This window comes from Siniperca chuatsi, linkage group LG20, assembly GCF_020085105.1.
Source record: "Siniperca chuatsi isolate FFG_IHB_CAS linkage group LG20, ASM2008510v1, whole genome shotgun sequence".
NCBI lineage: Eukaryota > Metazoa > Chordata > Actinopteri > Centrarchiformes > Sinipercidae > Siniperca > Siniperca chuatsi.
Window position 1 is genome coordinate 11630333 of NC_058061.1, and position 25983 is coordinate 11656315.

At 39.1% G+C, this 25983-nt stretch overlaps 1 protein-coding gene across 2 annotated transcripts; it reads right to left on the reverse strand.

Moving 5' to 3' along the window:
* Positions 1 to 1521: 1521 nt before the first annotated feature.
* LOC122867200 (integrin beta-3-like) lies at positions 1522 to 24279 on the reverse strand. 2 transcript variants are annotated; one of them, XM_044177670.1, is made up of 15 exons: positions 24159 to 24279; positions 23331 to 23416; positions 22353 to 22557; positions 21966 to 22218; positions 19505 to 19667; positions 19186 to 19347; positions 18910 to 19005; positions 17971 to 18060; positions 17345 to 17479; positions 15196 to 15640; positions 9277 to 9499; positions 9089 to 9189; positions 7879 to 7998; positions 4349 to 4515; positions 1522 to 3611 (listed from the first exon to the last, which is right to left on the reverse strand). In XM_044177670.1, the coding sequence occupies exons 1-15, from the start codon at positions 24262 to 24264 to the stop codon at positions 3543 to 3545; spliced, it is 2421 nt and encodes an 806-aa protein (XP_044033605.1). In that variant the 5' UTR covers positions 24265 to 24279; the 3' UTR covers positions 1522 to 3542. The 2 variants fall into 2 exon arrangements, with proteins under 2 accessions (XP_044033605.1, XP_044033604.1); XM_044177669.1 differs by having other exon boundaries at positions 24052 to 24255.
* Between the last annotated feature and the right edge of the window lie 1704 nt (positions 24280 to 25983).

The following is a 25983-nucleotide window of genomic DNA, read 5'->3' on the forward strand; positions in this document are numbered from 1 at the left end:
TATTGGTTGGTCTCTGGGTCTTTGTGCAATATTTTAAGGAGTTGTCATTTAAAGTATGCTTAATGCATAACTAATACAGAACTTGTGATTTAATGCATGCATTTATGCAGTGTGTAGCCTATCCTGAATTCCTTTTACTATTAAGAAATGCAGTCACTATGAGTTTCAGTGATTAGTTAACGCTTAATGGATCATCAATTGATGAATGTTAACTCACATTTACTTCATACATTGATTCATATATGTATTGTTCAGTTAATTATTATTATTCAGTTAATTATTTTTATTCAACCACCATGGTAAACGTGAGAAACTCACAATCTCACAGTTGTAAGTGCGCTCACTGACTGTTTGCACCACTGGAACCTGTTGAGTTGCCATGTTCAACACTGACAAAGTGATATAAATATTCCTGAAAAATTATAGTCTTTGCGCGTTAGATCTATTCTTGGGTTAAATTTGGGTGGAGCTGTGTAGGCAGTTTGCTGAAGTCACCACAATTAGAAAATAATTGTATAGATGGAAACTGTCCATTCCTAATAGAATTAATAAAACATGGGTGTCATCAAGATGCCAGAAGAATCGGGAATCCACAGCCAGTAAACATCAACACAGCCTGAGAAGAGGCTTAAAGTGAAAACACCTGTGTACGTGGATCCATTGGGGTCTTTCATTAGCTTAGCTGTGGTTTAAAGTTTAAGACGGATTTATACTTGTGTTGTCTGAAACAAAATCACATGGTCTCTTAATACCCCATTGCTGTGTCCTCAGAAGCTGCAATTTAAACTGCACCTGTGGTTTAGTCTGAACCCAGTTGCTGTGTCCTGTAGAAATCACATAAATGCCAAGAGGTTGAACTTAAACCCACTGCTGAAGGCCTAAAAAGGTCATCTTAAGATCAGATTTATATACAGCTCAAATAATTGTATTGATTTCTAAAAGTTTGTTGTTTTGAACCAACTTCATTGTTGTGTTAAACATTTTGTAGTTTGTTTCTTCCTTTTCTCTTGCTAGCCTCCCTGATAGGCTTGAAGATAGCCTAGAAGGGAGGCTAGTCACCCTGGGCGAGGGGTTGCTTCATTGCATGCTGTGGTTAAAGGCACAGTGTTATGTTGCTGTGAAGCACACTCCTTAGCGCAGTCTGCCTCTCCAGTCGCACCTCAGCCCACTGCTATCTTGGTTTTTGGTTTGTTACACACTTTAGTGCTCTTAGTGTTCATGTTACCCTCAGACTCCCGTTATATCTATATCCCTGTTATATCTATTTCTGATATCTATATCCCCTCTCCACAGTCTGGTGGTGTTCATCTGTTTCATGCAGTCTCATACTGTATTTCCCCTCCCCATCCTCTCCCTCTGTCACATTTGCATTAATTTGCGAGTGTTTTTTTTTTCTTTTTATTTAGGACAACCTTCATCAATTTGTTTGCTCCAACCTGGGCCGAATTTACCTCTGGGGTCCCTGGGGCGAAAATGAGCTGCCTTCTGATAGTTTGTGGCAATTTGTAAAAGTAAACTGCACCATATTTATTTATTTATTTATCCGCAGGGCTTTGCCCAGTTGGTAATCCCGCCTGTGGCACACAGTTTGCACACAGTAAAATATTGTTTGAGTCAAATGAAAAACACCAAATATTTTTTAACTCAAAAGGGATGTATGATACATCCTGCATTAAAAAAAATGTAGCTATAGGTTCCTCTGAGCACAGTACAGCATCTAAATGCCAAGCTTTTCACCACATTTCAGCGCCAATACTGGTCCATAAACAACATAGAGAGCACAAAAGCCACAATTTACGTAACTTGAGGCACAAAGACCACTTCAAAATCACAAAACAACTTTCTAGTATGTTGAGTTTTGGCTCTCCCCTTTCTTTTGTTTTTGCATTACAATTTCACGTAAGTTACAGATTAAGGTTTGCATTAAAATGCAACTTTTAATGTGAATAGAAGATGGTAAGAGTTTTATGGGTTTAATGTAATTCTTGGTTTTGCAGAAACATCAGTGTTTCTGCAAATGTTCTGTTTGTTGCCCACAACTATTTATTTGTAGAGTAAAGTGTGTCTCCAAACTGAAAGAGGCGCTGTGCCAGTTTACGCACGCAGCATAGATAACTTCATAACTTCGTAAGTGTGCAGGGCTTTTTGTCTGAACTGCTTGGATCCCATGGACTTAATCTGCAAGTACACTGCTCCGTGTACAAGGTGTAATTCATCTGAAATAGTTCATCCTGTACATTGGATAGTGTCATTTGCAGACGACCACACAAGGACCAGTGAGCTATACTTGCAGTTCAAGTCCAGGAGATGGAAGCAGAGTATTGCAGACAAAAAGCCCTGCACACTTGAGTGGGAGTCGTGGGGAAGCAGTACAATCATTTATAAGCCACATATCTAACTGTAATCATTTTAAACAAGTGTTCATAATCTGTGTCTAGTAAATTCCTGTAATGTAATGTGTAATTTGGAATGATTAAATTTGGTCATTCATTTGAAAAGTCTTGTTGCCATTAAATCCAAAAATGTCTGCTCATGCTTCAGTTATGTTGAGTGACGTGAATCCTGAGCAGGCCGACTGTTTAACAACAACTCACCCACAAACAAGTTTTCAACATTTAAAATAAAAACACAGTGGAAATTAGTCACTATTGTACCTTTAAAAACATAAGTTGCTTAATATATAAAAAACTAATAATGCTCCCTAAAGTGTCATTCATTTGAAATCAGATTTCTTGAGATTGACTATCTTTACACTTATCTCTCAGAGTCCACACAAGAAACTGCACCGGTTTTCAAGAAAATTAACAGTTTACTCCAAACCACATCATATCTCTAGCAGGTCACTTGACTGGATTAAAGACAGTTTATCTTGCCATAGTCCCATTGAGTACCACAAACAGGAAATCCCAACATTGTGATCAGGAAATCAAGTTTGTTTTGCTTAACACTATCTGCCCTTTTGTTCTTCCACTGACTTTAAGAATTAGTTCACTCACATCACTTTTTTAAATGTTTTTTCCTACTTAGCCTCAGTGGTATCCACTCATGTGGATAGTTTGTTTTTTTATTTAATCTGCCTCTGAAACAGATATCCAGAATAATCTACACATCTTGCTGCAAATCATTTTCTTTCGATACTATTTTCCACCAAAGGTAAAAAATAATGAAAACCATCCACAGCAAGGTCTGTGGGTTATCCAGAATATTGGCGACTGAAAAGAGACTTTACAGTAAATAATTTAGGGTAGGGGTAAGTATGTAAATATGTTTTTTCATGATTTGGGTAAACCTACTCAACAGTTCTTTGTCCATCACACAAAATTAAAACAATATCTTATTTATCAGCATAGTATAAGTAGGTGTTTATGACAAATCCCTGATCAAATGTGTCCTCAGAATCATTTCTACATATTTACAAACACAAATAATTATTAATTATTGTCTTGTGACAGTAGAGGCCTGCACATGATTCGGTGCCTTCCCACAACGGACAGTAAAAGTCCATTATTTCATCCTTTATTCTTCATCCTTGTTCAGTAGCATCAGTCTTTTCCTCTGTATGTGATGTTTGTGAAGGTAGATGTGGCTCCTTTGTAGAGAGGATTGTGCCCCTGTTAGTCAAATATACATAAAGGGACATAAGTTAAGGTGAGTTTCACAGACACAAAATAAATTAGAAATGCCCTAAAAAAAGGTCTCTATAGGGAATTGTAGAAAATTAAAGTAAATAATTTAAATAGCTACTCCATTTCATTGCTTATACATGATGACACCCATCCTTTTCTGGGATCTTACCCACATATATTAACTTGAATGTGTAGCTTATTTTTTCACTTCTGTTACTCAGTGAATTTCTTAAAACTACATCTGATTCTTTGTGGTTTCAGGACTGTGGGATTTGGGTGTGTTTTTGAGGCCGCAAAGAGGCCTATTACCAGTAAAAGGCTAATTAGCATTAGCTAATTTAAACCCAGCCCTTCCGTTGGCTGCCTTTTGTTCTGCTGGGAGTAACAGCATGCCACAAAAATAATAAAAAACATCTTCAGAAAACGAGAGCGAAAGACTGCGTGTGTGGCCTTTTGTGTGTTAGTGTGTGTACGAAGATGCAGGCATGATTGAGAGTGTGTGTCATGCCATGTTTTAAAAATGAGTCCAAGGAAGGGGGGTTTAGTGGCACCACTGCCTCAAACAAAAACAAAAAGTGTATTTTTTAACAATTTAAATCAATGAACGTTGATTGTACCTTGATTTCTATCTCAGTATTGAACAAACAACACATTAGTAGTTTTCAAATACAGCACATCAGAGCATTTACAGGCACATGCCGCATTGTGCTCAATTCACTGACCGTGTCCCACTTTGCACGAGCGCGTTCTTCCTCAAATTTGGCGAACTCCCGTCTGTCGTGGATGGTGACCAGCAGTTTCCAGATAAGCAGAGCTGCCAAGCCAAGAAACAAGATGGCTCCTGCCACCGACAGAAGCACCACCAAAATGTCAGGACCCTTGGGGCAGTCTGGATGGAAGGAGGAAGAGATAAAGTAATGAGTATAGAGTGCACACACAAGAGAAGATAAGGCAGGAGCTAAGTCCGAGGAAGTCTGATTTCATAATGTTGTTTCCTCTGTCACTCACATGAATTTGATGTTGCTTTTGCTGCCGCTCACTCCTCTGCTAAATGACTTTTCAGATTCAGAAGTGTGTTTTTGAATTCCCGAGAATAGTAGCCTAATATTGACACCTGTCATGCTGGTAAGCATATGGCATAAAAACTGGTGGTGTGGTTCCTTCTAACATGAATGACAGTTGCTTTCTTAAGGTTATCAGATCTGTGAAGTGATGCAAGAGAACGAGCGCAGCATAACATTGGCGAACAGAAGGCAATGGGACTTTTAAATACCAAAGAGCAGAGGATGGGCTGAAGTGGAAAATAGTAACCTCATACAGCCAGGCCAGCCAGACACATCCTCACTTCCTCATTGTGGTCTGAATAGGAAATTCATTTGCACAGTTTTAACAAGGCAGTACTCTCTTTCAAAGAGTCATTAACATGAAGCCTTCTTACACCAGACTGGAAGAACACTTTCCTTGTTGAGCTGTCCTTAGTCATTTTCCCCATCATTAGCTGTTTCAGAAAACTTTCTCCTAAATTAACCATCAAATTTGTTTCTGAACAAACTTGAGGGGAGTAATAGGCCATGCACTACTGACTCACTCTTCATTTTATGTCTGCAACATCTAGTTTAAATAGTTCAAGCGGAGGAGGTTCAGGAGTTTCGAGAGGAAACAAGTCACATCATCATCTCAACACTCTCATTAGTTCAGTGATTGGTTTGGCCTCTAGTTTCCAGGCTTAATTGATTATCAACGGATGTTTTCTAAACTGAAATCTTGTAGCAAAAACTTTGTTGGCTTTGTGAGGCTTGGACTGTTAAAGTAAAGGCCCCAAAAAACACATTTTCCATTTTCCAGCATCTTACTATGAGCAATTGGGTCTACCATAGTTCTGATGATTTGGATTATTTCATATGAGAGATTTTCAGTTTTTTTGTTTTGTCTGAGCTCCTCCTACTGGTTTGAAATGGGCGCGACTAAGTTGGAAAAATTGGATGTCATACATTTTTGTATATCGATCAGAATTTAGCAATACTTGTGATGATGAAAAATGTGATGACAGTTGTTTGCTAATGTTGCCAGACTACTGTCAATCAAATCTGATCAAACCACACCCACACCGTACTGATGAAGCAGATTAGATTATTAGAGTGTTGAGCTCTTAATAGATTAAAAACTAACTTTTTTCCCCCTAAACTTAAAACTTCTAAACTGTAATAATACATTTTCTTGGCCGCTTGGGGGCAGCAGAAACAAGCTGTAAAGACAACACTGACATATTTCACCTTTAAGTAAACAGTTGCCTATTTACACATACAGCAGACACTGAGCAACATTAGCATTCATTTGGAGTTGTCTTCCTGACCACCTGATGAATGTAAACCCAATATTCATTCTCCTTCTAGCTCTGTTTTTGCCCCCACTAACTTGTGAGGGAAATATCTGGCTCTTTAGCTGCTAAATGCTCCACTAAATTCACCAACTGCCCATCTGCCGTTTGATGCAGGGTGGCCTACATTGGGTTTTTAGAGCACAGCTGCCTGCTGTGGCTGAAAAAGACACAAGAGTGGTGAGTGTGATGCAAAACAGTAAAATTGTAGACCGGAAAACCAAAACAATTAGCTGAAAGTCGCTATGTGCTGTAGAGCTGAGAGGGATGATAATTCTCTGTGGGTTTGTCACCACAACCGACCTCTTTCACATACAAGTGGTAGAGTCTGAGTCTGGCACGGTTTCCTCATTTTACCTTTACACTTATAGCCACCAGTAATAAGCACCATCTGGTCCATATGTGTATGTACTTGTTTGTTTTCCAGGCTTGATGTATGTCTGTATATCTAACTATTTGCCTGTGTGTGAGAGCATGCTTGCAGCTTTTACAGCCGACATCAAAGCTTTACTCCTCTTCCTTTCTCCTCATTCCTGCTTCCCTATATTTCCTGCTCTTCAACTGACCCTTTTGATGCCTAGAGCTGCCACCATTATGGCTTATATACAAATCATGTCAGGTTGGTGCTACAAGCTTATTTCTGCAACATTATTTATTAACTGAATGAGAAAAATGCTTATTCAACTTTGAAGGGCGTCTGTGTCCCATCTTCCTCTCCTCTCTTTCTCCTTCACACAGCCTCTTGTTTCCTTTTTAAAATATTCTCTATCCCTTTCTTTTGCTTTCTTAGTCTCCTTTCTCTCCCTCTCCTGCTTTCCTCTCGAGGATATGTAGAGTCAGCGGGTTCCAAGAGGAGCTGGGCAGCTGTTTACGACCCTCTTTGACACGGCGGGGTGCACTGTGTTGAAGGCAAATTTTGGTGTACTTCTCTGCTACCCAGTTGTGCCTAAATTAAACACACACATTCATTAAAGGCAGACTTTCTCTGCGGGCAATGGTGGTCATTAAAGGCTGTTTTACTGCCCCACGCTCTTTCTATTTGGCCACTTAACAAGCAGATGAAGAGCATGCAGTGGGGAAGTGACAACTTGTACTTGGGTGAAGAAAAAACACATTTCAAAGTTTCACAAGTTTGCTAGAACTAATATTGGTTAAATGGTGATGCATTTGTGGTTGTAGATGTTATCCTTGTTATCTGTTCAGAACTACTGTCTATCTGTCATTGTACAGTAAGTTTATACAGTAAGTTACTATCCTTAAAGCACTGTTTATTGATTTTTTTGGCTATAGGGCAGCGGAACAACCTGTAAACACAACATTGACATATTGTCATTCTATAACATTATTACGGCTAACGTGTTAGCAAACAATTTCCTGATTATACATCCAGCGGACACTAAGCAGCATTAGCATTCATTTGGAGTCGTGTTTGTTGTCACCAAACAAATGTAAGTCCAATATTCACTCCCCTTTTAGCTGCCTTGGTTTGGTCCTCACCAAGGGCAAATATCTGGCTCTTTAGCTGCTAAATACTCCACTGTGTTTACCAGATAGCTGTTAAATTAGTCTGTCTGCCACTTGGTGTTGTCCAGGTAGTGTACAGTAGGTTAATCAGAGCTTTTTTGTTGAAAAAAGCTGCCTGAAAACGGGGTTCATGAGAGCAGAAAGAGGCAGTAAAACCAAAACAATGAGCTTAAGGACAATAAAATGCTCCATAGAGCTGAAGAGAACTGCAGTTTGGTAATATCTAAGAGTGAACCCTTTCACATTAGATGTAGTTGTTTGATCCATTATTAAAATAAAAAATATTGATTAGCGCAGCTTTAAATATTTGTTTGTTAGGTCGGGTATCCATATGGGATGTATCTCTCTTACCTGGCTCTTTGACAACAAACAAGATCGATTTGCCACTGGCGTCCTCATAGTACTGGAAACGCTCCACGCAATCATTCTCATCTTTGTAAGTGCAGTTCACAGCATTTGTATCATGGAGCACTGCATGAAAAAAATGAGAAAATGGTTAATCAATTAATCAAGACATGTACATACAGATTTTTTGGTCTTGTCTGTGAGATATAAACTGAGTTTTGTAATTCTATAAAAGCTTGTCTTGAAGTCCATAGAGCAACTTTCATAAACTTTATAAACTCACTTTTCATTCACATTATCATTTAAGAGGCACTTTTGCGTGATAACTATTCACTTTCTAATAAGGCACCCTTTATAATGGGTTTAGAAGTTGTAACTAATGGCTTTTGTCAATGTTTAATAAATAATTTACTACTGTTTCATAGATCAGTTATAAGCCACAAATAAGAACAACTTTTGAGTTGCCAGGTTGTGAAAAACCTTTCTGGCTGGAGTTTATCCTCCTCCAGCATGATGACATTTGCTTTGACTTTTTAGCCAGCTTTAAATCGAGACTGTGACTTTTGAAATAAGAAATCACACATTCTTCCTCTTACAACTGAAAATTTTAATTTATAAGCAATAAAACGCACCATTGCTCAATTCAATATACAGGGGTTTTGCTGCTACAGCTACTGTTACACTATGTTTTAACATTTACCATTGTCCCGTAATTGCCACAAGTTGCCACAGTTGCCACTGTTCAGTAGAAGTTATATTGGATTGCTTTAAAATGATCAGGAAAATCCCTCCAATGGACCGTTCTACCTCTTACCTTCTGGGAAATGTTTGCAGAACATCTGGACCTTAATCGATTTATTACAACTTAATAACATCTACGACTTCAGACTAGATGGCACTGGCTGAGTGAGAAACTCATGATCCTTATTAAAAACTTAATGTAATTTATAACTACAGACAGGCTTGGTTTACCAACATTTATAACTACATTATTACCATATAAGAATCAAAGGATATAAGGATCAAAGGCATTTTTCCACAACCTGGCAACCCAAAACTTGTTCTCATTAATGGCTTCTCACAGATCTATAAAGCACTGGTAAATTATTTATCAAGCATTAATAATGCCATTAGTTACAAACCCTTTATAAATGGTGCATTATTAGAAAGTGGTACCAGCATTCAATGTGTTGTTTTGGTCAGCTGGGTGTCTCACCTAATTCATCCACAAGCACAATCTCATCCTTGCAGATTCGAGAGCAGGTGTTGTCATCAAACAGCTTTCCCCTCTTGAAGTGCTTACACTCCACACACTCCCTTCAAGAAGAAAAACATACATCAGGCCTACAGCTAATTTCAAATAGCTTTCTGGACACTGTATATGAAAACTGTGCGCAGACTCACTTCTTCATGGTGCAGGCGTCAGGGCAGGTGGGACACTTATCACATGTGACTCCGTAGGCCCCGGGCTGGGTGCACTCACAGGTCCCACACACACACTGGCCCCTCCCACTGCACAGCAGACCCAGGTTGGACATACAGGTGTCAGTACGTCTGGAGCAGTTACAGTTCTCACCCTGCCAGTCGGGTGCACACTGGCAGAAGCCACAGTTACAGACGCCATGACCTGGGAGAGAAGGAAGGATAAAGGAGACGAGAAAACAACCATTTATAACTTGAACACTCATTTGTCCCCCTTAACTGTTCTGTTAGGTAAGCTCAAAATTAGATTTAACATTTTTCCCCAAATCACATATGCTGATATTCGGTATGTGCTTGTTCCAGTGCTTCATTGAAATGATAAGATAAGCCTTTATTGATACCAAGAGGGGGAAATTCATGTGTTGCAGCAGCATAAGCACAGAAATAAATACAGATAAATAGATAAAAAGTACAAAATAAATAATTAGAAGTACATAAAATAAATAAAAACAGAATAGAAATAAATATAGGAGAATTATTAAACTCAAAATTGCAAGACAAGAGTGACGCAGTGGTGTGATGAGTAGCAGCAAAGTCAGCAAAGTGTACTATATATAAGAGTAATATGATACCATCTACTATAACAGTGTAAACCAGAATTATATATATATATATATATATATATATATAATCACATAATGATACTTAGTGTTTGTCTGTATTAATATAGAAATATTATATAGTATACAATGCAATAAAACAGTATAACATATTAACACAATATAGTATATATTATATCACACTTATATTAAATAAAGTATTCAATTGAAGATGTTATTTATGGCTGGATGGCAAATTCTACCTGCCATGTATGATATGATATTCACACATTTTCAAACAGTTCATCCTAAAATATTTGTTATTTTCAGAGATTGCAGGTTTGAGCAGCGCTTTTTTGCACAACATGAGTGCATGTGGTGACGAACCCAGCAAAATGTCTGTGGACTATAACAGTGTTTACTGGTATAAGTTCCATTTCCACAGACAGAAGGCGTGTGGTATGGAGTAACAGAAAAATGGAAAGGGAATAAACAATGAAGGATAAACAATGGAATTCTGTGTGACAATGAGGGTGTGGTGGGAGTTGGGAAAGAGAAAGAAAAAAGATGGAGAGCTTAGTGGTTGACATGATTGTAATTCCAGTTGTTGTGCATTATTTGTTTTAAACAACCTAAGTTTGATAGGCTAATATGAGTTCATATTTGGTTTTTAATGTCCTGATATGCAAGTATGAACCTTAATATAGAATTTTGTTCCCTTTTGTTTTCCCTTAATTAGCTTGGTTGTAGCTTTTCATCTTATTCCATACTATCTTACACCATCATATATGTTCAGTATCAGCTTGTTCCAACTCTGTCATGGTACAGCTGTACCATTCCTAGTGTTTCTGTCTATTTGTCCCCTGTGTGTGTGTGTGTGTGTGTGTGTGTGTGTGTACTATGGGGGCGCGGCCTCCGAGGAACTTCCAATCAGAGACTGACACACCTGCTACCCATCTGCTGCTGCTCACCTGCTCTCCATCCACAAGCAACACCTGACAGTATATCTACCCGGCTCTTCTCACCAGTCTTTGCCAGATCGTCAGTTTACCTTAGTGGTATTATCGGCTCCTGTTACGCCTTCCTAGAAATTACCTACATGATATCTGAACTCCTGACTAACTCTTTGACTCCTTGTGCCCAGATTTGTTTGCCTCACCTCTCTCCTATTGCCCACCGGCTCCCAGAAGGACCTTATGCAGCTGTCCTCTGCTCCACCTCAGCCTGCTGTTCTTCCTCTGCCTGCCTGCTCTCCTCAGCCTCTGGTCGGCACACTGTCTGCACCCAGCCCACCAGCTCTCAACAATTACCTCCACACTCCTGGTTCCTCATTGTATTTCCTAAATAAACTGAACCTTACTACTTCACTTCTACTGTCCTGGTTGTGCTTTTGGGTCCAGCCATGTTATACCATAACAAAGTCTTCATTAAAGCTATCTGATATATATGTGATATATGCACCATTTTATACACATTTTCCCAAAACTCAGCCTTACACATGGGGTGTGTTTGGCCACTTTGGGAACTCCAAAATGACATTCTGTGGGTGTGAACAATGTTTGACTAGTCAGCCTGTGTCATACTTTGATGTATTTTCCTGTTGAGATGACGTGTTTTAACTTTATTTGAGAAATGACATGGTTCTATCTTGAGGAATATCTACCACTTTTGCTTTGCCTTTAAACCCTTACATATTCAGCAACCATGCTGGCCTTGCTGAAATAAAGCTAGCAGTACACGGTACCAGGATTATAAATAAAATAATAATGTGTTTACATCCATTCCAAATGTTAAAGTATAATTCTTCAATATGAAAAAATTGTGTTTTTTTTGTAGCTCTGTAAGTCTGGAGCTCCTGATTTTATTGATCTCAAATACTGGATAGAAGCGGTAAGTCATGTTTCTGCAACTGATAGAGACCGATTTCATTGTGTGCTTGTGGTGTCTGGAGGGCTTTTATTTTTGGCTGCATGATTCAGTGTGTGTGTGTGTGTGAATGAATTTGTGTGCATTGTTTTTTTGTTATTCCATGTATCAATGTGTGCATGCCAACAAAAGAGTGACAATGCAGAAAACATTGTGGCCTATCTCTGCAAAACAATGCCCAGATAAACAAAGAGACAGGAAGCTGCTTGGAACAGTCTGACTGGATAAAGGTTGATCCATGAACAAACTGTCATTACCACTTGACCACAGGACAGCTGGCTTTTAATTAGACCATACTGTGGGGGAAGAACATAGACTTATGGTCCTTGCACTGAAAAAGATATTTCAAGACAAAAGCAGACCATGTTTTACACACAGAACATTTCCCGTTCTCTCCGACTTGGCCCTTTTCTGACCAAACATGGGTTTATTTTTAGCCTTATTACACCACACTCGCCAATGAATAAGCAGAAAGGTATTTTCATGTTAATCTGTGGGCTTTGGGGAATACAGCAAAACATTTCTCTGAGAGAGCAGCAGTGAGGGGGGTTGAGTGATATCTGATGATGTGATGAAGCTTGAGGCAGGAGAGCAGTCTGTGCCAAAACTTGGCATTATACAATTAACTATGGTCAGTTAAAATATCCCGAGCAATCTCAATACCAGTTCATGTGTTTTAACTACTAATACGTGACTATTGCCTCAATGAAGTAGAGCACTTAAGATGAGGCCTGTAAATTTTGACTCCATGATCTTATAGAGTACAATCTAGACCTGCTCTATAGGAAAAGTGCAATGAGATAACTTATGAATTGGACCTATATGAATAAAATTGAAATTAATTGAATTGAATTGAATGATCCCTATTGTTTGCACTTTATGGAGGCAATTTTGTCCTTTTATTACCATTCTTTGTTTGTGTCGTCCTCTATAGAAACATTTAGGTGATTAGATGATTAGCTTAGCTAACTTGGCTGGAAGCAGGGGGAAACAGCTAGCCTTGCTCCCTCCAAAGTTATCGTTTTTACATTTCTGTTTGTGTATAAATTAAACAAAGGAGATACGATGTCTTAATAAGTGAGCTTTAGAGGTGTTGGCAGGTGAATTTGTGATCTTTGGACAGAGCTAGGCTAGCTGTTTCCCCCTTCTTGCAGTTTGTAGCCTATGCTAAGCTAAGCTAGCTACTGCTACATCCACAAAAAGTGGGCAGAATAGAAAAGACAGGACAACCTCCCCTTATTCTGACTTGGGAGCGTTCACGCATTTTTCCAAGATGGTCACCCCACTGCTAATCTTGTAGTCACACCAGATAAAAAGCCTAAATTAGCTACATTTGTTGTGTTACATATTTGTAACGGTTCATTACTGTGTTAAAGCAGATACAAACAGTGTATATCTCCTTGAAAATGGTTAATATTGGATTTTAAAGACATTAACTGCCAATGATGGTGGCTTTGCAGCCATTTTGGCAGCAGTTTGTATACACTTTTGTAATTCTTTTTGTCAAGTGGGAGATATTGTAGTGGTCAGAAAGCCCTGATATCTCCGACAACAACTTGGAGGCTGACATGAACTCAGCAGCTCGTAATCGAAATTGGGGAGACTTGCTGGAGTCATATCTTCGATTTGTGAAAGTCTGTTCTATGGGATGCTGAATCCAAGAAAGACAAGCAATCATCCTGATGGTCTGCTTCAGTAGACTTGAGTTTTTATAAAAGTGTACCTCCATTGTTGGAAGGATTTCTTGCAAGAATGTAATTTCCAAAGCAAATGAACTGAGACTGAAAAGTCACTCGTAAGATCTCAATTACAAAAGGGTAACATCATGTGTTTTGACTTGATGATATACTGTCTCTTTTAAAACACTAAAAGAAGAGGAGGATCATGAGACTCTGAGTTAAAGCTCTTAACAATTACCAAACACAAACTTATGCCCACTGTTTAAAAATCTCAACCACGATAGAGAAACTTGAGTGAGAGTCCCCTCTGGCTTGAAATCAAACTTCAAAAAGCTTTCGTTGTGCATGAATCCTATTGAACTCTGTGGTACAATTGCTTGGCCTGGCTGACATAAACATACAACCTGAGCTTACACTCACACACGGTGCACATACCACACCATATGTTTATTGTGAATGGAGCCCATGTCCTGGGCAGAAGGGAGAGTTGTTATTGTATGTAATTGTTCACAGATGAGGTGGGTGGCAAGTCAGTGTGGTGAAGGGGACTGCCAACCCAGATGGCAAAGGTACATACATCCCCCCCACACACACACAATGTTCATGATAGTCAGTGGGCCATTTTAACCTCCTTCACCTCTCAATTGTACCCATATTGCATGGTGTGTGATTTGAAAATAATGTTAAAGGAATAGTTTAACATTTATTCGCTTTCTTGCCAAGAGTTGGATGAGAAGATCAATACCATCCTCATGTCTGTCTGTTAAATATGAAACTACAGCAAGCAGCAGGTTAGCTTAGCTTAGTTAAAAAAACTGTCAACATCTACTGTATGTGTGGGACTCTTTCTTGGTTGGGTGCAGTACCCTCCTGTTTGCCTATGCTGAAAACCTGATGATAAGACTCCAGGAAGTCAAAAAATAGTCCAGCATAACACCCCCCCCAAACCACTATGTGTCATTTTTACACTTTGTGCAGATTAAACAAACAACATTTAATATTGTTAGTTAGTGAGCTTTAGAGGTGTTGATAGGCATATTTTGTTACCTTTGGACAGAGCCAGGCTAGCCGTTTCACCCATTTAAAGTCTTAATGTTAAGCTAAGCTAACTGGCTGCTGGCTCTGCAACAACGGTCATCTATGAGAGTAGAATCAATCTTCTTTTCAAATTCTTGGCAAGAAAATTAATAAGCGTATTTCCCAAAATGTTGTACTATTCCTTTAAAAAGTCTATTTCATCGAACATGTTTTTCTGTCAGAAAATAATGAAAAATGGCCATCACAATTAGCAAAGTTATGTTTTAGTTTTAGTTAAAGTTATGTTTTTCTAAATCCTTGTTTTGTCCGACCAACAGTCCACTGCATAAATATATTCAATATACAATGATATAAAACAGACCCGTGAATCAGAATCAGAATCAGAAATACTTTGTTATCCAGTGTTATCCAATGGGAGGATTTGGTGGTTTCTACAATTGTCAACTGAATATCTTTGGGTTTTAGACTGTTCGGTCGGACAAAACAAGACATTTGAAGACCTTGGACTCTGGGTGATTGTGATATTACATTTCTGTCAATGGACTAATCTATCAATCATCTTATTGTTTCAGCCCTACTCATTCAGCTTAAGATGCTCAGGCAAATTAATAACACAAGAAATTTGAACCTCCTTCTCATTTTAGCTCATTTGATCTTACCTGAGCACAGTTCCCCCTTGTAGCGCAGGCAGTTGAAGTCATCACACTCACACAGCTTTCCCCAGACTTTTCCAAAGTCACTGCTGTGGCACACACACTGGCCGCACACGCAGTCTCCACGGCCGCTGCAGATGGCAGACTGAGGTCCTCCAGAGCCAGTGTGTCTACTGCAGCGGTCCTGCTCTGTGGGGTTATAGTCACCCTCTGCACACTCGCAGTGTGGCCCTAAGCGACCTGGGTGGCACAGGCAGATGCCACACTCGTAGGTGCCGTTGCCGTGGTTACATTTGGGGCTATTGGGCTGGGCTTTGGTCTGGCACTTGCAGTCGCACTCAAAGGTGACAGTGATGGAGAGGGAGTCCTTGAAGCCCACAGGTTTAATGATGAAGGTTTTGTTCTTCTGTTTGGGACAACCGCGAGCTCTGGCCTCCACACTGAAAGAGACCTGGATGAGAGGAGAAAATTGAAATTGTAACATGTCACAGTTGAAGTCTTTGGTTCGAACATGTTTAGAGCCCCGTCTTTTTAAATGTTTCTTCATGGCAAAGATACACAGACACACTCTGTAAAAACCGATCATGCTTCTGTATCACCCTGGTGTAAATTACGTAACATGTAACAGCACTTTGGTTCAGTTAACGTTCATTTAATAGCCGCTCAAATTGTGAGCATTGTCTAATCTCTGTCAGTGGAAACAGCCCAAAGACGTGACACAGGGAAAGCCTCCACATGTATTTAGTCAAAGTAATTGTTCGTTCAACATTACATCCAAATCTGGTAAATGTCCAAAAGTGGGCAGTTACTACATCTGGAGAGAGCCATATATGGCAAAAATAAGAGGAGCTGAGGCAGAGAGAAAGAAATGTGTGGAGGCCAAAAAATGTCACCTGGAGTGAGGAGAGAACAGGGAAAAGAGCCAAAAAAGCTGTGATAAAGAAAAAATGCAAAAAAAATAGGAACGAAGAGAGCTTTTTAAGCAGACAATTTGCTTTAAATGGAGTTGGCAGAAGACGGACGGAAAGACAAGAAAACATTAACTAAGAACGACAAGCTCAGAGACAGTGCTGATCCACTTTTTTCCATCATCTGCTCTTTGACACCACAAGGAAATGGGGAAAATCCTACTTGTAGACCTGTAGATAGCAGCAAGAAGGGAAATGGAAAGAGACCAAAAAGAAGGTGAAAAATAGTATATGGAACTAACTAACATGTTATTTATGCAGTCAAGACATGATTATGGCCAGTAGTCCCTTGGTATTTAATTTAATTTAATCCCCAGAGATAGGAAATGTTGGCTGAGGGTGAAAACATTGTCATGAGAGTTGATAATATTGTTTTCTTGCAATACAAATTGTTACCATACTGCAAATACAGTAACCCATTTAGCCTGCTGTGTCCTTAAAACTCATTTTCTTAAATCAAGCACTGCATCTGTTTAATCGGATGCCATTGTTGCACATATTATTTTCTTATGTAAATTAATTTATTTTTAGGGACTTTCATGAAATAAAGTTTCATATTCGTCATACTTTTGCAGTAATCTGCCTTATCCAGTCTTGTTGCAGGATGTTGATTTAGTTTCTAGAAAATTCTTGTAACAAAGAAATTACACTGGGAACAAGTGGATTTATCTCATCAAGCATTTTCTCCTCATTCATAGGCAAATAATTCTTGAAGGCTGAATGTGAGATGTGTTTTGTTGAGAAGAATGCTTTTTGCCATGTATCTCTGATGAAATAAGGAGTAAGAGTGTATACAGTGAAACAACTGTGAGGATGAGAGTATTAACACAAGTCAACATCGATACAATTGTCTCACAGCCAGTTCCAACTATATCACAACACAGGTTTAGGGTCCATGCACAAATATAGTAGGAACATAAATTTTCCTGAACAGAGAACAACATCATTCTCTGTTGGAAAAGGTTTAAAATCAAGCCATATTGCTTTGATTCTGCTATGGGGAGTATACTGATACAGGATTGTAGTATTGGGTCAATTTATAAACTCCAAGGGGTTCCAAGATAGGTCTGAGGGGTCACATGATGATTAAAAGGTTAAGAAAGAGAATACATATTTCTGTTAATTAATTGTAATTTTCACAGTGATGCCATAACCTGTGTTGAGGGGTCAAAAGGACATGGACTGACCGTGTCTCCTATCTTGAGCCCAGAGCAGGATTTGAGGCCAGGGATGAGCTCTCCATTCAGACAGGTGGCATTGAAGGACAGGGACAACTCCTCCGGGACACCTTGAAGCTCCAGCTCCACCTTGGAACGGATTTTCTGGCAGCACCAATGAAGGAAAACAGCGGGAACACATACACATGGAGGAATTAGTGTATAGACTTGCTTCACAAGGCCAAATTTGCGTGTTAGGTTTCAGATTTGGTTGTGCCAAGCCAAATCACTGTTATAGAACTGTTACATAAATCTGTGTTCATGACACATAATTTACCACTCTAATTACATGTAAGCCTATACATTAATGTGGGTATACAGACATACAAGTGCACACATTAATGCACAAGCTGTACACACAAAATTGCAGCCATGATTACAACTAAAATACATTTTCACCTGTTCTCTACATAATGAACCCAAATAAAAACATAAACAATGAAACACAGCCAGGAATCTCCCACACTTGGTCAGCTTCACAGACTTTGGCTTGATTGTGTGTATGACTCAGACACTGTGGGTGTGTCAGCAACACATGTCATCTCCTGAAACAGTGTCTAGTCTAAGATGGGTGTGTGTGTGTGTGTAACACTTACAGCGTAGGCCTTCAGAATGAGCTGAACAACATTGCCCGAGTCGTTGGACAGTGTTCCTACTGTGGTGCCAGGAATCAACTCACTGTAGTTCTATAAAACAGAAATACAGACATACTGGAAGACTGTTGACATCCTACACAGTAAAAGAAACTATTTATTAACCATCAATAATCACTAACATATATAAAATACACCCCTCAATACCTACCATACCGAATATTATGTAATTAGTTCCAGTTGATTTAATAATGTGTTATTACAATATCCAGCAATGTATAACATTAATAGATTTTATAAATGAAGCCTTTTTGTGGGAAAATGTCTGCAGTGTTTTTCACTTTTTTCTTCATTTGTCCCAGTTAAAAAGGACAGTTAATGACAGGTAAAATACAAAAAGGGAAGCTTATGGCAGTAACACTGACCATCATGTCACAATGGTTGCATTGGTTTCATGGTATGAGATAGTTGTGAGTTGTGGTCCACAAATAATTGTGTGAAAACACCCTAAAAAGGCAGAAGTGTGTCACACACCGACCCAATTTTCTTAAATTCTTGACCTGTTTTCCTTTATGAACAATAACTTTTTGATCTTTTAGTCTCTCAAATGTCTGTGAATGGTCCCTTTAAAAGTTAGTTGTAAAAGTGCTTCCAGTTTGGGAAAAACTGAGATTGTATCTGTGTCTGAACAGTGTATAATAGTGATTCATTTTGAGTTTCCAGTCTTCCAATGCAGGATCCAAGAATCTCTGTTAAAAACCAGTGAGGTTTGGCGGACTTATGCTAAAACGCTACAGTGTGTTCGAGATGAGACAATTACTGAGTGGGATTTGTCGTCTTCTCAGTTTCAGTTTAAAAACATTTGCTTAATTAACTTTTTTAACAGAACTTGAACAGAATAAAATGCTGGATGTGCTCAGTGTGAACTGCATAGCTCCTGACCTGGTACAGAGGAACCACAAGGTTGGTGACAGCAAAGATGAGATTGATGTTGTTCTCCGACATCTTCTCTGTGATCAGAGCTAGAGATGGGTAATCCTGTGGGGCCAAAACCGGGTGGTGTGGTTAGCACATGCACACATAAACACTGAAATGTTCCTTTTCATACTTCTACAGACCTGCAAATTTAAACAAAGTCTTTCATTCTCTCTGTTTCTCTCTCATACTGTTTCTATCTTCTGTCTGTGCACCAAACACACACTTACAGCACACACTAACCATGGTGGTAGACATGCTGTACATATTGTCAGAGTTGAGGTGGCACTGCCCATCGTTGGGTTGCACGATTCCAGCCAGACGACCATCCAGAGCCACGTGAGTCTTAGCATCTGAGGTGAAGATCAGAAGGTGGGATGCACCGGGGCGCCAACCGATCTGATCCTAGTTCCCATCAAACCACGTAACAGTGAAAGGAAGGAAGATCAAACAATTTAATTAAGCTTTTGAAATCCTGAAATGCTTGAGTATATGTGTATGTGTATGTGAGTTACGTGTGTGAGGCAGTGAGTGTGTGTGCACATGCAGTCTGTCTCTCCACCTTGCACACAGCAGCCTGGATGATGGCATCAAAGCCTCCTTCCGGGGCATCTCGGTTCCTGGACACCATCTGCTTCTTCACTTCCTCTGTGAAGCGGCTCACCTCCTCCGTCAGAGACAGAACGTGTTTGTAGCCAAACTGGGGCAGGCAGGTGGTGTTAATGCTGTCAGTGAAACGGAGATCAGCTGATCGGGGTTCAGCAGAGCTGCTGTCAGCTTGTTCATTCATCTGAACATCTGTTTATATACCATTGTAAAAAATGTGTGACCTCCACAAATTTTGCTAAAGGGAAGTTTTGAGGGGGGGGAAATAACCAGCTGTTAAATTAAACATAATCAGGTTAATTGGGTTTAAAAGGTATTAAATGCAAAGATGCAAAGCTAAATATATAATTTTAGTTGTATTTTCCAGTTTTGTTTTGTGGGTCACATTAACTGTAATTATCAGACCTAACTGCATTCATTTTTAAGTTACATGCCAGGTGACTTCTTGACATGACAGCTCTTCATTTGACCGTATTTCACTGGCCCTTCCTACTATGACATTTAAGAACAAGACCGAGTCAACAGCCTCTCTGTGAGGCTGTACTTAGGCACAGCAGAGCCTTGAGCTAAATGCTAACATCAGCAGGCTAATGTGTGCACAATGACAACGCTAATATGCTTATGTTAGCTATAACCACATTCGCCATCTTAATTTAGTGTTTTAGCATGCTAACATTTTGGACACAAATTTCATGGCAATCCATCCAATTGTTGTGGAGACATTTTACTCAAAACCTCAAATGTCAACCTCATGGTGGCGCAAGAGGGAAAGTCAGAGGATCACCCAAGTTTTTCGGATTCATTCTCTGGGCACAATGAATGTCTGTACAAAATGTCATGGCAATCCATCCAGTAGTTGTTGAGAAATTTTTATTCTGGACCAAAGTGGTGGATCGACCAACAGACCAACGTTGCCATCTGTAGAGTTGTTTCTGCCGTTCTTCAGTAAATTTCACTGTTCTGAACAGCTGCTAGTTTCCCAAAGACGTATGTTAAAAAAGCCGTCCTTTGTTAAAAAAGGCTCTCCTGCATTGCCAGTGGACTCCTCTTTCTCTCTTTATTGTACACTACTAGACTGAAATTACCCACTTGTCTTATCTTTTATCCAAACATTCCTGGAGGCTGGATCTTGGCAGACTGTGTGTAAGCAGGAAAGTAAATGACCCCAAGAGACCTTAAACCACCAAATCAACCCTTTGGGTGGGGTTACGGCAGTTTGCATTGGGACACTCTTGCTCTCTGGGTAGATTGCGGCTGATTCAGAGCAGCTGACGAAGCACTAGGGAGCCACTGTAAGCCTTTAACAAGTGCTGTGACTCTGAGCCTGCTTGCATTTTTACTGTACAACGCTGTGTTTAAAGGTGTCCTCACAAGAATTACATCAACTGCATAATGAAGCTACTTCCCACATGCAGACATAAACAACCACTGAAATCAACACCAGTGGGTACGTATTAGGAATGTAAAACATTGTTAAATTTAAGAATGCAGCCACTAAAATAAACTTTCCATTACAAATAGGTCTTGATTTAGTTTAGGTACTTATGTACAGACATGGAAACAGGTTAAGGAGGCTAATCTTGAAGTTCTTGTTGTCATTAAGTGTGGCCAACTTTGTTTTTTAAAGGAATTGTTTCACATTTTGGGAAATACGCTTATTTGCTTTCTTACTGTGGAGTAGATGAGAAGATTGGTACCTCTCTTATACTTGTATGTTAAATATGAAGTTAGAGCCAGGAAACTATTAGCTTATCTTAGCATAAAGACTGGAAATAGATAATAAGAATAAATAACTAGCCTAGCTTTTTCTAAGGGTAAAATCTCAGTTTAAACACATTTTATCTTGTTTATTTAATCTGTACAAAAGTGTAAAAACAACATTTTGTGGTGTTATGTTTCCCTCTGTGCCCAGTCTTTATGCTAAGCTAAACTAGCTGTAACTTGTCTGTAACAGACAGAAGAGTGAATAAGCGTATTTCCCAAATGTCGAACTATTCCTTTAAGAATGTTCTACTTTTTTCAGTTGTTTTATAAGTTAACTTCTGTCTCTAAAACTAAAGGCATAAATACAACCATATGCAAAATATTAATCTACATGAATAGAATTAGCAACCAATTCAGAGGAATTTCACTTTTATAGTGAACATGCCCAAATCTGAGAAAACATAAATCTTATTAAGACATAAGATTATCATTTGACAGAGGAAATTACACTTAAAATAGATGGTGATTTTCATAATAAATGGTCATTTTGTGTCTTTTGTTTGAGAATGTTTCTATCCCATCTGTATTTAACCAGGTCAGCAAGAAGTGCGCTAATAATGGCAGGGTCATTTACATTATTGCCACTGTATTGTCCAAGATGGTTGAATAATATTGTAGTATAACAAAAATTGCCAATCTCGCTTTTCTTTTACCTGTAGCAGGGGTTCTTTACAGCCTCTTTGGGGGAGATGTACATGTAAGGTGAGAGCGGCTTGTCCACAAAAGCCCCAAAGCCCATGCGGAGGTTGCTGGTGGTGCGGTTCATGGCCTCGGCCAGGCCTTTTCCCAATGTCCTCAGGCGGAAGAGATCATCATTCATGGAGTAGGAGAGATCCATGAGGTAGTAGAGATCCACGGGGTAGTCCTCTACCTGACGCACCTTCACTGTAAAGCGCTTAGCATCATCTGGGAAATGGGATAAAGAAATACTTTTTTTAATAGTTTTGCTTGATGTAATTAGTGTGTAACTTCTGTAGTAACTATTGTATGTAACTTCCCTCTAAATCAAAACACAAAATCACAAACTATGTGAACCCTACCTGGCCTGAGGGTGATGTGTAGTTTCTGGGGTTTTATCTGGGTGACGTTTTGCGTGGCCCCTGTTGCCTTGTTGCTGAGGGGCCGGTCCTCGATCACATGCATTTTGCTGGTTGGAGACGCCAGAGCTGACAGTGCACAGCCCGCTGCCACCAGCTCACTTGGCAGATCGCAGCGGGAAGAACTGGCAACCCCCTGGCCGAAATCCTGACAGAAGAGGCGAGACATTTTTAGTCAGCTTCCAGCAACCTCCTCACTGGTTTGGAAGCACTTTAATTTGTTAAAAATATAGTCGAATGGGTGTTTATTTACAGAATTCCCATCTGTAATAAAGCTGTATTGAGAGAGAAGGGCATATTGGATTCATTTGAAGGCTAAATTGTAACAGGGATGACTAGGTCCAGAAATGTCCTAGAAGATTATGCTTTCTATTACAAAAAAATCTCCTGGAATGAAGAAGCACTCCAACAAACTCTGGACCTAATGGCAAATTCCAGCTTAAATTTAAATGTCCACCCTATCTGAACACCGTCTGATAATTCAACCAGTGCTTCTGAGCATGACGAAGTCTCAGGCTGAGGTCATCCTGAGACTATTTTGCACTTGAGTGAAAGGTTGACTATGTTGACTGAGTTTTACAATATTAAATCATTGCGCTTATTAGTTTGAACCAGGAAATATGACAACATCCTCATGCAGTCACACATGTTCAGTCACTGTGTCTACAGTGCCAGGAATCAAATCAAACAGATTTAAAATAGTACAAGGAGTATTGAGTAGATTTGACTTTAAAAAGGCACTAAGAAAATGTTTCTTTCATTTTCACCTGAACCTATTTGATGTTCTCAGTAAAAGAAAAAAAAAAGATGAATTCTTCTCAACCAGATTACTTGGCTGATGAGAGGATCTGTACCACCCTGCACCAGCCTAGCAGAAAGCTCATTGCCTAAATGAAGTGAAGTGGAAAAGAAGGAACCCACCTCCTGGAAGCACCACGCACAGCTGGGGTGCACAGCCAGACATTGCTTGCATGTGCTGGCCCCTCTGGAGGTGCAGACGTTTAAACCTGTAACCAAAAGAGGGAGTTATTTCTCAAAAAGCACAGTTATTCCTCATTCATTATAAAAGAAAAACATAGGGCTTATTTGCTGTACCTAGTTGTGAATTCTCTTATAATTTTGTCTATTTAAAATAAAAACCTTTGGATGTGACATCTCAATTTTGGTTAATTTTTCAGTAAAAAGACAAAGACCAAAGAGAATAAGAGAGAACAAGTTTTTTACAAGAAATATATCATTAGACCTGCTTTTGATAACATTTTGGCCCAATGAAACCCATCTGAGAAGGGTTTTCAGGTGTTGGATATATGATTAAACTATTTACTCTATACACATGATTGTGCTTGTGTATTCCCTCACTGTCATAACTTTCTCAAATGCAAGAAAAAACTTGCCAATTACTGAAAAAAAGGCACTGACACCCTAAAGTGGACATGTTACCAGGACAGGCATATTCTGTCCCAGTAGAATCAATATGTGAACATAATTTTAAAGTCTTAGTAAAGTTGGAAACTTGCCTCAAGACCCCAGAAAATGCAGTCACATAGTCAAAGTCAGTCAAAATCAGGTATCTTCCTCCGCAACATATTAATGGCTACACGGACAAAACATGAAAACAGCAGAACACAAAATTATAACTTACCGCAAACTCCTGTTATTCCAGTAAAGATCAAACCACATATCCATAATATCCTTTGCACCGGGAGAGCACCCATCCTGGTGCGGGCTCTCTGCGAGGACGGAGTCTGCCAAAGAGCTCTGGTGTAAGTAAGTACAAGTAGACAAGAACAAGAAAAAAACTTTCTTCATCTGCAATCGACACAACTCCAAATAGAGTCAGATGTCTCCCCCCCATACATTCACAGCTCTCATTATCATACTATTAAGAGTGGGCGGGAGTGCAGCATCCAAAGCTGCGAATAATGAGCTTTTTGTAGGGGATGAGCATTAAACATGTGACATTATACCAGCTGGCATGTTGTTGTGCCTGCTTTTGTTTTACTGCATATCGCATAGGATATAGTGTACTGTTCAAATATGATAAATATATATCTATATAAATAAATAATTCCGGGGTTCAAGCGAGCACTGACTGTTAGAAGTTTAAAGCTTTTGTTCTGGACCTGGTCAAATTTGCCCTTGTAGCGCCGCCTAGTGGTCGATTTGAATGAAACTGTCAGGGCATGTAACCCATTTTCATTAAATGAAAAAACTGATTAGATTTAGGAAAAACTTCTCTAAGTGTAATGTCTCAACATTACAAAAATGTAGGTTATATTAGCTTCACCACTAAATTAAAATGTGTAGGATTTATTGTGCCATGCAAATAAGCAATAGGTTTAATATAAAGGAAACATTAACTGTGAGCGAGTCTATATGAGGTTAGCGTTGGTATGCACTGCCCACTAGTGTATGTAAGCTCTAAGGACGAGTGTCAGCTAAACTACAGCACTCCTTCACGGTGGGTGTGAACACTTTAGTTGCAGGGTGCACTAATGGAAAAAAGCCTTTTTTATTTAATTACCGAATGATGACTCACAAACGTGTTGAAAAATGAAACTTGACCTAATAACATCCTAATATTTAAACATTTCAACAGAACGGTGAAGGCTGTTCTCATTAGATATACATCTGGTTGTAATAAAATGTATGCTTTTGGAAACAGTTTCTGTTGTTCTGACAGAATTTCTTTTATGTCTTTCTCCCAGTCTTCAGTGACATGAATTAAACTTAAAATAAAGATTGTTGATTGGCAAGAAGTTTGCCTCAAGCCAATGTAGGCTAATTAAAGTCGTTGACGCACATTTTCCTACAGGCTACATTTTTTAAATTCACAATAATAACAGCTGCAAATTACCGATGTTCTCGCCTCTTTTCTGCCCCTCTTTGTTTTTCAAAGTCACATCTGATTTATGCGTCAGTTTTGGTGACATGAATGCCTCAGCTGAACCCTTCAACCAAGGTAAAAACTTTTTTGTTTATGTACAGTACAAACTAACTTTCCTTTAAAATAAATATTAGTCTGAATCACAATGGCTGGGCAACACATATATCTGATTGTATGGATTTATATGTGATCATGGGTAAATAATACATAGTTTTTGGAATTATGTTAATCCAATCACCCTGCATAACTAGTATCCTCGGCTGTAGTACCATTTACATCCACCAGATGTCATTATCCTACATAATGTGTGTGGCCTCTTGAGCCATTGAAAGCATATGAATGATATAGCTGCATGTGTTTGGGCAACACAACCCTTAAGTTTGACTCATTTAAGATTTTTCCCCTTTCTTTGTCATCTTTGTTAAGGATGTTTATGAACGCTGAAGCCTATTGGTTAACTGGTGTATGAGGCTGCTGCAGGGAAAATACATGTAAAAGTAGTTGAGATTGTTTGCAAATAGTGTGGAAACACCTTAGCCATGAGGTGTGTGAGCCAGTGGTCAAGTTTAGATTATATAAAGATTCCTGTACATTCCAGGTTTTATTAAAATAGAAAACATCAAAGTTGAATTCTTTTAACCAGACTTAATGCATTGGTGTTTCGCTAAACTTGTCCTGAGATGTTTT